This window comes from Drosophila elegans, unplaced genomic scaffold (genome assembly GCF_018152505.1).
Source record: "Drosophila elegans isolate 14027-0461.03 unplaced genomic scaffold, ASM1815250v1 contig_208, whole genome shotgun sequence".
NCBI classification, from domain to species: Eukaryota; Metazoa; Arthropoda; class Insecta; order Diptera; family Drosophilidae; genus Drosophila; species Drosophila elegans.
Genome location: NW_024545578.1, coordinates 17214796 through 17228034, shown reverse-complemented (window position 1 = coordinate 17228034; position 13239 = coordinate 17214796). Strand labels below are relative to the sequence as shown.

The window sequence follows — 13239 nt, the reverse complement described above, 5'->3', positions numbered from 1 at the left end:
GCTTTTACATATTGCCAGGCACACACACACACAGGCACACCCAGGGGTATAGATATAGCGATGGGGATCCCCCGTTTTGTAGGCGACGTTGAGCGCCGAAAGATTTCGCCGTAGTGAAATATTTATTTGTCAGTTAAATTGTTGGGTTCTATGTGGAAAAAGTGCCAACCGACCAGTAAATATACACATATATGTATGTTGGCCATGCAACAATAGCAAATTGTGCAATGTTTTCCGTTCGTTTTCCGTCTCGTTCTGTTCCCCCCGATTTCCCTTTTTTTTCCGGCTAGACCCTAGGTCCTGGCAGACCGGATGTGAGGATGTGGCCATTGCCAGGACAAAATATGTGTCTGTTATGGTCAGTCGTGAACAAGGTTTGCAGCTACCATACACACAGACACACAAATATTTTATTTAAATTTCACTTCTTTTGTTGCAGTTTTTGTGTGGCTGTGCTTCTGCTTCTGCTGCAGCGGCAATTTAATGTTTGCATATTTTCAGGTGCTAATTGTTCCACTTGCCATATGAGTTGCATTTTTAATTAATATTTATAGCCAACGAACACAAGTGGTCGAGTGTGTATCTGTGTGTTGGAGCCTATAATTCGCATGGACGCCATGTTGGCTGTCGACGAAATTAATATTAAACACATGATTGCCTTCGGCCATGGTCATTTCATTAAAAATATTGTTTAGTTTGTATTTAATTAATTGTCTACCGAACTGTTCAAGCTTAACCCATAAGCTGATATGATTAAAAATTGATAAGCTTTTGGGTATTCAGTAAATTTCGTGTTGATTTATTAAATATCTCCAAGTATTAAAGGTTTTTGATTTTAAACCAATTTTCGAGTTATTAGTTGAAATTATAAAAAGCTTATAAAAATTACTTTTAATCAGACAAAGTCTCCACCCAAAAACGAATCCTTTTTAAAACCAATTAAAGTATTGAAGATTGTTGAATATAAATCTATAAATAGATAAGCTTCAATTGCATTATAATTTAGTAGTCCAAAAAAGGTTTAAAAATTATTTTGAATTATATATCTATATCAAATAAACTAAAATTCCAAAGATCTTCTTCAAGTAAAACTCTCAATCTATACGCGTATTCAAAAAACAAGTTACCCCGATTTCAATTGGGTTCCCACATATGTGACACGTGTCCACAATTGAAGTCAAGTGAAAATCACAAAAACACATTCTTGGCCCATTGGCGTAAATATTTTCTGCAGAAATTAACGCAAATCTCTGATTTACAAATCGAGCACAAAATTTCCACTAAACCCAAAGGCTTATCTACCCCTGCTGATCTATAGCAACTAAAAGATTCTGGCTTGTCAGTGCGACAGGGGGTGGAATTTTAGGTGGGTTGGTTGTTTGGTTTAGCGACTGTCGATACATCAAACTGCCAAGTGACAAAGTGATTCCCCCGTTGTCGGGCTCAGACAATGCGCAAAAAGGCGTGAAATTGCCTTTGTGTGATTAAGTCAAGCCCGAAGAAAGTGGAAGGAAGCGTATAAATGTCCCAGAAAGCGAATTAAAAACTAAGATGGCAATCTTTCGACTACAGTTTGGAGACAGCTACGTGCTCCTTATGCCTTGGCCTGACATCCTCGGCGGGTTTCAATTATCCGTGGTAAGATAGCAAAATGTAAATGCTAATTGCCTCAACTTTTCCATGGAGCTGGTTACGTTTATTCCGGAGACAGCAGACACCTTTTCCGAGGAGATTGCGGCCTTGGTTGTTGTTAATGCGCCGCCTGTCCTTTGTAATCTTAGTGGCTTGTGTGGAACTGCTTGAGGAAACAGCTTCTGGCTGCCTGAAACTTCAAGCTCATTCTGCACAGACAAAAAAATATTTATAATTGTGCATGCTCTATGGTATTTTTAACTACTATTGTTTCATATTCACATAGAACAATTATGAAATGATAAATGTTATGAAATGTTAAACATAAAAATTTAAAATTGTTTGATTTTAAATCAGGTTAAAATCTTTTATAATTTGAAAAAGATTAGTTTGACAAACTCATAGCTTAACTTATCAGCTTAGCATGTATCATATAAACGGGTTTTTTAAATAACTATTGTCATACGATCCGAATCATGTTATCTAGTTTTATTTTTTTTTATCAGTGGGCTGTAGTTGTGCTGACGTAGTGAAGTTTCCTTGAAGTTTTGTTACACAGATTGCATCCTGCAGGAGTCCTGCACTTGCCACCCCTATGAATTCAGAATGTCCCTGGAGAACGGAGTGAACTAAAACTCCAGTTCTCCAGTTCAGGATCCAATCAAGTGCTTTTCGCGCATTAAATAAAAATTCGAATTGGATTTCACGTGAGCAGGGCGAGAACCTAATTGTGTGAGGGTTGGAGAGCAGTGCGTTTGGAGGGCTGGATTTGGATCTGGATCTAGAGTATTTTGGAGGGTTGTTGCCAGCATCGTCCGCCCCTGTTGCTGTTTGTTTAAATACCGTGAATAACATGTGGTTTTTTCGAAGCATATGGCAAGGACTTTGTCACTATTAAGGAGCCGTCTGGCCTCGGCTCGTCCTTCAGTTCGCCAAATCCTCCAATTAGACTGTCATTCATTTAAACGGATTAAAAATGCGCGAACGAGGGTCGCACTTTTGGCTCTAACAAGGCCCGAGGGCCACTGCATTGGGTGGTGGTGGTGGCTCTTGTGGTTGCCTCCCGTTTAGTCTTAGTCGGATTAGAGCCCTTGTTTTGGTTAACAAATCGGCTGATGACGATGTCGATGTCGATTCGATTTCTGCTCTGCTCTGTACTGCCCTGTTTGCTGTGCGTTGGTCCAATCAGTTCGAGACGCACATTCGCTCGCAATCAAGCCGCAAAAACATTTTCTGCTGTCATATGCAAAACGCCAGCGAGCAACTGCACCTGAGTGGGTGGTAAACGGTGGGTGGTGGGTGGTGACTGGGACTTTATCTAAAATGCTTACGCTTGAGAAGCTCTCAATCGAATGCGGCATAAATATTTATGTGCCTCGATGTGGCAATATTTTCCGCAGCTCAAACACACAATTCGAACTCGTAAAACACAAACAGAACTGGCAACAGTTGCCAAGTGTTGGACTTGGTTGCTGGATAACCATAATGTCAAGAGCTCTTAAAGTGGGCCAGAAGAGGCGACAGCAACCGGAACAGGAACATCCACTTTGTGTTCTTATACCCAATCCTTTGCAGGGTATTGATGAGAGCTTTATAGAATTTTGTTTATGTTTGACGAAAACCATAATTTTTGTTCAGTTTTATTACACAGAACAAAGTAAGCCTGGTAAAATTATTTTTAAATGTTAAATACAAAAATTACGAATTTTCAAAAGAAGGTAAATAAAAAATACAATTTTTTTGAAGCGTTATATTTTATAAAATGCCTAAACTTGGTTTTTTTTTGTAAATAACTTCTATATTACTTACTAATTACTTTTTAAAATTATAACAATACGGTTCCACTTGTAAAACATAATTTTTTTAAGCGGAGTACTTAATAAAAGGTCTTAAAACCAAACATTTGGTTTTGGTTGCACTTAAAACCTTAAAACATTTATTATTCAAGTCTCAGAAAAAGCCGATTTATTATTTGGAACTATTTTTGCGACTATATATTTCAATTTTAAATTGTCAAATAAAAATGCAGAGCCAAAAAAATTTCTATATTTCTAACCAGTTACTTTTTAAAATTTTTAAAGGGAGTTTTGGTCAATAAAACCCTTACCCGGTTCCACTTGTAAAACATATTCAGAAAGAAAACATGCAACATTTGGTGGATTCTTCGGGTTGAGGCGGATGTGCAGCGTATGCTCAGCGAAGCTGCACAAATGAAGCGACCACCAAGTCACCACCAGACGACACCGACATTACCACCAGTTGCCACCACCCCCGGTTCGGAGTAACCATCCAGGCCGGGATGACGATGACCCGCATTTAAAGTTGCTCAATACGTTTTCTGGTGCCATAAATTGTGACCCTGCCCTGGAACCTGTTCCTCTGTCTGTCTGTATGTCTGTCAGTCTGTCTGTCCTACTGACAGGGCGGAATCGGCTTGCGAAATCAGATCTAATCAGCTCGGAATGCAGTGCACAGTGGGTCGAATAGAGCAGAGTTCCAATTGCAGGGTGTCCCACTGTGAGTAGTTCGTAAATGATGAAAACTACCCTTTAATAAAGTGCGTTCTTCCTGCGTTCAACGAAATCACACTCGCGCTGAGCAAACATCTGTGCGATTTCGACAATGGTAACAAGGACTCTCTGAGGTCCTTTGCCTAGCCCCCGCTCGGCATTTAAAAAGTGTTTAGTTTATGGTCCATTGATGGCTTTGTTAACTCGCCGAACACAGCACTCCCAGTCCCAGTCCCATTCCCATTCCGAATCCCAACCACTCCTCATGAATCCCAAATCCCGCTCATTCGCAACCCCGTCCGGACACCTTACGTTTTTCGACGTTTACGATCTGTCCGGGGCGTTGCCGGGGGTTCTCCGTCTGCCTTTAATTATGCTGAAAACCACAAAATGCTGTTAGTGCAGCATTTTTCGATTCCAATTTGGAAAGAAATGCTGACATATGCGCGGCGAAATGCGCTGCACCGCGGGATTCTCTAGTTACCAGTTACCAGTTACGAGCTACGAATTCCCGGTTTCCAGTTCCCAGTTCCCCCGGGTGCCCTTCGTCCTTTGGCTCTCTGATTGGAACTGGTCCACAGCCGGGTGATAGACATCGCCGGCTCGTGGCACAAAGTCCGACAGACTGACAAGTGAGTTGTCGATCTAATGTGGCATCAGCATATGCTGGTCCCTTTGGGCATATACAGCCATCCAACCGTGCTTCGATCAGTTGCGGTTGCAGCTAAATTCCCAATTGACTTCGTTTTAGATTGATCTACGTTTTGGATTTCATTCGAACAGTGGATGGTATGCCATTATTCGATAGGAATCTTTGAAAGCTCCTCAATTAGATCAGCTGAATTCTTTGCGTATCTTTGATTAATTATCTTTGGCTAACTATTATTGTTTATTGTTTTAAAATTTACACAATTTCTATACTTCTTCAAAAATTAATATTAAAATTTTTAACAGTTTTAAGTTAGAAAATTCAAGTTTATATTCTCTATTACCACGATAACTCGTTCTAAATACTTATTATTTATATTTAATGCTGCAAATGTTTTTAAAACTTTTCAAGCAACAACAAATTAAATAGCTCAGAGAAGTTTTTTATTTATAATTTGTTATCTCTTTCAACAATAATCAGAGATTTCAAATTAAAACGTTCTGATTTGTCAAAGTTCGAATTAATTATTTGTACTCTCAAATTTAAATTTACTTCCATAAATATAAATTTTAAACCTTTAAAACAGATCACGACAACATTTTCTTTTTGCTCCAATAAACAATCAATATTATGCCTTGAATGCCCATCGAATTTTCATAACATTAGTCTTAGCCGCTGTCGATTCGGCTGCATTATCATATGTAATGACGTCGTTTTCTTGATTATATTTGCCTGTGCTCTGAGTTCAAACACCTTGAATCAATATTTCACTTTGCTCAGCTTTCTTTGGGACTGTGCACTCCCACACAGTTGCCTTCATTTCGCAGTTGATTTTCAAAATCGAATCTTGAATTAATCATGCGGAATAAATTTACTCTACATTTACTCTCGAATGCGGCCTCAAATGAAAAATAATTGTTTAACAAAAAGAAAAGAAATAATAATGGTTTACATTTTTCGTATTTCTCCTTTGGCTAATTGAATTAACATTGCAATTTCATTTTCTTCCATTGCTTCATGCGTATAAGTAATAATCTATTCCATTCGAATCGAAAAACCAAAATCGAAGGCGAAAACAGCCAAATTTATGACAGGCAGCTAAGATTTACGTTTGTGGTTTCAATTTCTGCCGGAGTGTTCAATAACTTTTCGGGGTGGATTAGAGCATAATTCCATTGTCATGGTAATTTATGAGCTTAGTTTCCATTGTTGTCACTGTTTGAGTATTGCCGATATTGTTGTTTCTGCTCTACCAGCTTTACAGATTTTTGCAACATTAGCGCGGAATTATGGCATCCATTACGAAGGATTCTCCCATATGCGCTTGGGTCCTATAAAACCATTAGAATATCCCTCATATGTCGCAATGTTGGTGCTGCTAATGGACCTTGGCAATTACATTAAGCGTTTGCCAAATCTTCTTTTAAAAGGACTTTAAAACTGGGTCACACACTTTTCAATTGGGTGCTAAATGGTTGATTCGCATTTGGTTGAGGCCTGTTTAGTGGTTTACTTATTACATATGCGCATATTTTAATAGACTCAAGTTTTTCATACAAGGGGTTGCTTACAAGGAATTGGGGGAGGTAGTGACTCGTCTTGGGTAAAATTCGTGGTGTTGATTTAATGAGAACTTATGCAATAGTTATAGTATTTTTATACTCTTTTTATTGTGCTATATAACAAAGTTGACATATTTAAATTCATTATTTCATAACATTCAATTTCTAGCAATATATATCAATGTAATTTGGGTAACATTTGTGCTGTTGATTATATGAGTACTGTTCCATTAGTTGTTGTATTTTTAAAATTTTCATTGAGCTATATAAAAGTTTTAATTAAATTAAAACTGAATTACAATTTCAAAAAGAATTTATAAATTTAAATTGATTCCATCTAGTTATTGTTCATATGTTTTAAGAAATGAGCTTTTGCTGCTGCTCGGTTGGTTTTTCTGTCCCCAACACCCGTGATTTGGTCCACAATTAAAGCCCCGCCGTTCAACTGTTTGTATTTTGCGCTTATACGTTTTCGAACGTAGTCCACAACATCTTGGGAATTCAGTTCAGATCCTTGTTTTCTGACCACAGAAGCAGCTGCTTCATCTCCATTCACTTCATCCCAAATGCCAAAGACACAGGCCTCGACCACGTCTGGCATTTCGGCAATGACATTTTCGATTTCACTGGGATAGTACATTATATTCTGGTACTTTAGCATATCCTTTATGCGATCAATAATAAACACATATCCGTCCTCGTCCACGTAGCCCAGGTCTCCGGTATGAAACCAGTTTTGGGAGTCCAATATCAGCCTAGTTTCCTCTGGACTCTCATAGTACCCATACCATTTTTGACCACTATAAAAGCAGATCTCTCCCACAGTGTTGGGTCCTTGAGCCTTACCCTCTGAGTCGATAACTTTTACCTTAATGCCTCTAACCGGACGGCCCACTGAGTTGGGCTTTTGATCAAAATTAAAGTTTATGCATCCGGCGCTGTTCAACTCAGTCAGGGAATAAGAAAAGTTCAGGCAATCGTGGCTCAGACGGCTACGCGCTCTTTTCTGAACGTCCAGAGAACAGTTTGAACCCCCGTAGAATAGGTTCTTTAGGGAAGATAGATCAGCCGTTTTGAATTCCGGGCAGTTGGCAAGCATGGCCATGTAGGAGGAACTTAAGAGCACCAACGAGATCTTATACTGCCTAATTATGTTGCACAAAAGGGCTGGATCAAAGTCTCCGTCTGCAATAATGTTGGTTGTACTAAACACTCCTGCGGTAATGTTCATCACGAGTCCCGAGAACCAGTCCAAGGTGCTTGATGTATACTGAACGATCGAGTTGTTCATGTTGCTGCAAGAAATAAGTAATATACTTATAGTAATAGTAATAAAACTGGTTATAATATTTACAGAAATGCCACAATAATCTGGTGACTATTGCTGATGGTGACTGCCTTGGGCACTCCGGTGGTGCCGGAAGAACTAAGAATGGCCAAAGTTTGGTCAGTGCCCAGTGTTAATCGAACGGGCCGGAAGTTCGGGTCAACGGGTGTTGTCAAAACATCCTGGATCCGAATGGAGTCGCATCTTGGATGATTGCGCATTGTGACTATTTGTACTTGATGACCTTGGCTGGCTGCTCGAACCTTGTCAAACTCATCGCCGTCGCAAAAGATCAATCTTGGTTTGGTGATGCCGAAAAGTTTCGCGATCGTAGACTGTTCATAGGCGTTGTGCAGGGCGTGAAAGGGCGTTCCGTTGAAGTAACAGGCATAGGCCACAGCCGCCAAGTGAGTAGTGTGTCTACCCATGACTCCCACGATGTCATTTTGTCCAAGACCTAGATTGCGCATGTAACTGGCCACACGCTTCGCGTTGAGAAAAAGTTCCTCACGGGTCAGCACAACGTCATCCGTAACCGAAATCTGTTGGTTCAATAACACTTGTAACAGTCTGAATCCTGGAGGGAAACACCAAAACGAACCTGGGCAATGAGTTTGGGATGGCGTTCCATCTCCTGGAAGATAATCTCTCCGATGGACAAGTCCGCAGAAAATAAACTCTGCCTTTCGCCGCCACTCCAGATCTTGAGGTTATCATCGTAAGTGCATTCCGTCTCCAAGGGCGTGATGCCTGCATTCAGTTCACCCATTTTTAGAAAGAGCTTTAATCACGCTATTACAGTTTTGAATTGCGTAACTGCAGTGCTTTTGAAAGCTATTACCTAGTAAAAAAAACAAATATAAAATGTTTCAGCTATAAAGAACCATGGTATTCTTGAGAGAATAGTAATTAAGGAATCCGTTGTAAAAGACCATATTTTCTGGTTTATGGAAAAGTTCTTTTTACGGGAATTATAAAAATGTTGTTTGTTAATGCTAACAGGTAGAGTGCTTATATTCCACTGAAATTGATCGACAGAGATAGGCAAGAAAGCTTGAGTCTAAAATTCCAAGTAAGCAGAGAAAAGCTATGCTTATCTGAACGAGGGTATATTTGGGAATATATGACTATACAGAAATCAATAACAATTATATTACAATTCGCATTTGGCTAAAACTAATTAAGCTTTAAGCTTTTATAAATAAAAGTTGATTTATATTATTTTAAAAACAAGAAAGGAAGCAAACTTCGGGAAGCCGAAGTTCATATACCCTTGTAGCTATTGCAAGAATCAAATATTTTTGAAAACATTTCATCAAAATCAGACGACTATATCATATAGCTCCCATAGGAACAATCGAAAAAAAAATGAAAAAAATATTATAACTTTGCTGTTTTTTAATTTTTTTTATTAGTTCTTCGACATATAATAATGGTTAAATATTTCAGAATTACGGTTTAAATTTCATCAAAATCGGACGACTATATCACATAGCTCCCATAGAAATAATAAAAATATATAAAATATCTATCAAATAATTGAGCTGCAAATCATCATAGCTTCAATGTTTAATTCTTGCAATAGCTGCAAGGGTATATCAACTTCGGCTTGCCGAAATTTGCTTTTTTTCTTGTTAAATCGTGCTTTTCTTCATGATTTTTATAAACTCAGCTTTTGTGGCTTCTCTGTTTGTTTTTCCATTTACACTGCGAAAAATTTGATCTACGATCAAAGCGCCTCCGTTCAGCTGTTTGAACTTGGCGGTGATCCGTTTCTTCACGTAGTCAACAATCTCGTGGGCCTCCAGTTGGGTGCCCGGTTTCTTCACCACGGAGGCTGCTGCCTCATCGCCATTTACTGGGTCCCATAGGCCAAAAACACAGGACTCGACCACGTTTGGCATTTCGGCAATGACATTTTCGATCTCACTGGGATAGTAAATGATGTCCTGGTACTTAAGGATATCCTTTAGGCGATCAATGATGAACAGATATCCGTCCTCGTCCATGTAGCCCAGGTCGCCGGTGTGAAACCAGTTCTGCGAGTCCTGCATTCTCTTAGTTTCCTCTGGGTTCTTGTAGTAGCCACACCATTTTTGGCCATTATAAAAGCAGATTTCACCCAAGCTGTTGGGTCCTTGAGCCACGCCCTGTTTGTCGATTATTTTCAACTGGATGCCCCTTACCGGGCGTCCAACTGAGTTGGGCTTCTCGTCAAAGTTGAAGCTAACACAACCGGGGCTGTTTAACTCAGTCAGCGTGTAGCTAAAACTAAGACAATCGCGGCCTAGCCGCTTGCGTACTTGATTCTGAACTTCGAGGGAACAATTTGAGCCACCGTAAGTTAAGTATTTTAGAGAAGACAGGTCAGCCGATTCAATTTCCGGGCAGTTGGCTAACATGGTCAGTTGGGGAGAATTTACAAACACGAACGAGACTTTGTACTTCTCAATTAGGCGACACAAGGAGCCGGGATTGAACACGCTGTCCTCAATAATGTTCGTTATACTGAACACTGCAGCATTGATGGTCATCGTAATCCCCGAGGCCCAGTCCAGTGTGTTTCGATTATAGGCAACAAGTGAGCTGTTGATGGGGCTGAAATAAAATTGGCTTAAAATTTGTACCTAATTTTGCTATCTATGTGTACGTACAAAAAGCTTGCAATAATCTGGTGACTATTGCTGATCGTGACTGCCTTTGGAGGTCCCGAGGTGCCGGAAGAACTTAGAAGGGCCAGGGTTTGTTCAGAGCCCTCTTTCAATCGAACTGGCTGAAAGTTCTGCCCCACGGGAGTTCTCAAAATATCCTGGATCCGAAGCGATCCCTCCGGATGATTGCGCATGGTAATTATTTGTACCCGGAGGTCTTCGGTGGCTGCTCGAACCTTTTCAAACTCATCTCCATCGCAGAAGATGAGTTTTGGTCTGCTAATTTCGAACAGCCTCTTAATTTCAGACTCCCCGAATTCAGTGTGCAGTGCATGGTACGGGGTTCCATTGAAGAAACAGGCATATGCCACAGCCGTCATGTGAGTGGTGAGCCTGCCAATGACACCTACAAAGTCGCCTTGCTCCAGTCCCAAGTTTCGCAAATAAACTGCCACTCGCTTGGCGTTCATGTGCAGCTCTTCCCAGGTCAGCACAGTGTCCTCCGTCACCGAAATCTGAAAGTTTCCTCCGAGAAAAATTACTTTACTAATAATGGGTAACTTAATACAAACCTGTGCAATGTGCTTTGGATGGCTCTCCATTTGCCGGAAGATAATCTCTCCGATGGATAGGTCGGCAGAAAACAAACTTCGCTTTTCGCCACCACTCCAGATTTTAAGGTTACTATCAAAATTGCTTTCCGTCTTAAACGGCGATGTTCCTGCTTGCAGTTCAACCATTATTCACACAAAATTAAATTTGAAGTGGTTTTGTAAACTTTTGCGTTTTTTAGCTTGCTTAGCTACAAACTAATAATTGTGGCCTATATTTGTGTTTAAAAGCAATAAGAGTCAATTTTATGTAACGGCTTGAGCATGTAATAACGAACTGATAAGCGTAGAGCTCGATTCAAAAGCTCCAATTAAGGTCATACCTTCTCAGTGCTGACTTTTTGTCGTTTTGCGGACAGATCTGTTCTATATTTAACTCTAAGCTACAAGAAACGCAAAATAAATTTGTTTAATTTAATTTAAGTTTATTCTGCTTAGTCCTAGAATGGCTCTGTTAAAGATTGACCAAAGTTTCGAGTATCGACAATCTCATTTAATGGTAATTCTGAAAAAATCAAATCATTTTTTAAGTAATAATGTTAGTGGGAGTGTAGGTGAGTGAGAGCTTACGGAATTTTATAGAATATATGTAAGCATAGGGAACAACTTTATTTTAACAGATTGTACAATTTAATAGTCAAATATTTAATTTTGCTATTCCTTTTTTTATTCTAATTTTTATATTATACAGAAGAAAATGGCATTATCGGTCAGTTATTTGCCTCTCTCCTGAGTGTCCATCTGAGTACTAGGGTTAAACTCAGCTTTTTTGCGTCCACCATTTGCTTTACTTAATAAATTCGGTGTTTGTATTTACTTAACCAATGATTAATTGCCAGGACTATTTTTCCGTCGCACTGCTAATCGGATTGCGAGATTTAAGCCATAACAAAATATTCAAAAAGATATCGAAAAGACTGATCAAACAGTCAGCTGGCATGCCTGAACTACCTACCACCGCCAATGTTAATGGGCATCACTCAAAGAGCGGATTTAGGGCTCGGAAACAAGTGGATTAAGGGGTTGACAATTGGGCGAATGTCCTGACAGGACTTTGGCTACTACGTTTTGCGTTTGTTTTTACGATTAGGACCGACATGGATGGATCGGAATCATTCAGTTCTGCTCTATTCCATTATGATGCGTTATTTGGTGAGTGCCCATCCCCTCCAAAACAATGAAACTAATAAGTAAAATGTGTTTTTCGGACTTGTAGCCTTGTAGCATTGATTTTGGTTACTGCGTGGCGGGTGCTGGGACCACCCTCTTTTTGAGTAGACAACATTTGTCATACGGCCAAGACAGCCTCAACAGTTGTTGGCGATTATCATTTTGACAGTTGCTTCGCGCTTCGCTTTTGTTTCAGTTCCCTTGGCTGCGTTTTGCTCCTTGATTTATGCATTTTTAAGCGGTTCACTTATTGTTTCTGCGCACAAATATGGCCGAGTGCGAGTATCTCGCTAGCTGCAAGACACAAAGGCTTGGGCGCAGCCCTTTCCGCGTAATTTGTTGATTTATTGCACGGCTGCCACTGCAGCATCTTCATTAAGCACTGCTTCCGCTTCCGCCTCTTTGGCCACACCCACAAACGTCTTCGCTTACCGCTGGCGTTCATTTTCATTATCATTATCCTGCCGGCATCGGCACGGGGCATCGGTACGGGCATTGTCCTTAGCCTCGGCCTCAGCCTCGTTTGTCATGCTCGGTGCGTCTGCTTAAGTTTTCGCACACTCCAACGCCTCCGCTTCCTTGGCGCTGCCTTCTTCTAGCTGTGGAAATTGAATTGAAAACGTGCTGAAGCGTTAAATGCTCTTGTGTCAACTGTTGCCAATCCCCGCCCGAGCTGTCCGTCCGCCTGTCCATCACCGTCACCGTCACTATTTCTGTCCTGTGTCCTGTGTGTGGCGACATATGAGAATTTGTAACCTCAGCACAAGCTGGTCTCAAGTTATTCGCCGCCCTGGCCCAAAAGTTCACGGCCAAGTGGCCGACAAGCGTGGCATAATTAATTCTAAATTGCATCCGCAAAGGATTGCCAAGTTTTGGGTGAAAGTTTGTGGCTTAAGGGATTTCCTCAAAAATTTGTTTTCCAATATTGGGTATTTTAATTTTGGTAATCTATTTTTAGGGATTTAGTATAAGAGTTACTGTAAAATAATATAGGCCATAAAAAATTGCATTTATTTACGGGACAAAAAATTATTTAATTAAGGATAATAAATTCATACCAAATTTGAAATAAATTAATTTATGGTTAAGACAGGCCTGGCATTTGACAACGTGTTCCCTAAAATTCT

General features: G+C 40.0%; 2 protein-coding genes across 3 annotated transcripts; both read right to left on the bottom strand.

Annotated features, from left to right (window-relative positions):
- Positions 1 to 6442: 6442 nt before the first annotated feature.
- On the bottom strand, positions 6443 to 8729 carry LOC108147550 (luciferin 4-monooxygenase-like). Of its 2 annotated transcripts, none has more exons than XM_017274136.2 (4): positions 8681 to 8729; positions 8282 to 8521; positions 7708 to 8222; positions 6443 to 7648 (listed from the first exon to the last, which is right to left on the bottom strand). In XM_017274136.2, exons 2-4 carry the CDS (start codon positions 8447 to 8449, stop codon positions 6691 to 6693), a joined length of 1641 nt encoding a protein of 546 aa, XP_017129625.1. In that variant the 5' UTR covers positions 8450 to 8521; positions 8681 to 8729; the 3' UTR covers positions 6443 to 6690. The 2 variants fall into 2 exon arrangements, with proteins under 2 accessions (XP_017129625.1, XP_017129624.1); XM_017274135.2 differs by having other exon boundaries at positions 8647 to 8698.
- A 567-nt stretch (positions 8730 to 9296) lies between these two features.
- LOC108147392 (4-coumarate--CoA ligase 1) lies at positions 9297 to 11197 on the bottom strand. The gene is made up of 3 exons (XM_017273828.1): positions 10904 to 11197; positions 10335 to 10846; positions 9297 to 10278 (listed from the first exon to the last, which is right to left on the bottom strand). Exons 1-3 carry the CDS (start codon positions 11069 to 11071, stop codon positions 9315 to 9317), a joined length of 1644 nt encoding a protein of 547 aa, XP_017129317.1. The 5' UTR covers positions 11072 to 11197; the 3' UTR covers positions 9297 to 9314.
- Between the last annotated feature and the right edge of the window lie 2042 nt (positions 11198 to 13239).

Bases quoted from the DNA above. Each gene is read 5' to 3' on its own strand.
- LOC108147392 (XM_017273828.1), bottom strand. From the start codon at position 11,071: ATGGTTGAACTGCAAGCAGGAACATCGCCGTTTAAGACGGAAAGCAAT. The intron at 10,847-10,903 runs GTTTGTATTAAG...GGAAACTTTCAG, and splicing joins ATCCAAAGCACATTGCACAG to ATTTCGGTGACGGAGGACAC. The intron at 10,279-10,334 runs GTACGTACACAT...ATTTTATTTCAG, and splicing joins CAGATTATTGCAAGCTTTTT to CCCCATCAACAGCTCACTTG.
- LOC108147550 (XM_017274136.2), bottom strand. From the start codon at position 8,449: ATGGGTGAACTGAATGCAGGCATCACGCCCTTGGAGACGGAATGCACT. The intron at 8,223-8,281 runs GTTCGTTTTGGT...TTGAACCAACAG, and splicing joins ATCCCAAACTCATTGCCCAG to ATTTCGGTTACGGATGACGT. The intron at 7,649-7,707 runs GTAAATATTATA...TATTTCTTGCAG, and splicing joins CAGATTATTGTGGCATTTCT to CAACATGAACAACTCGATCG.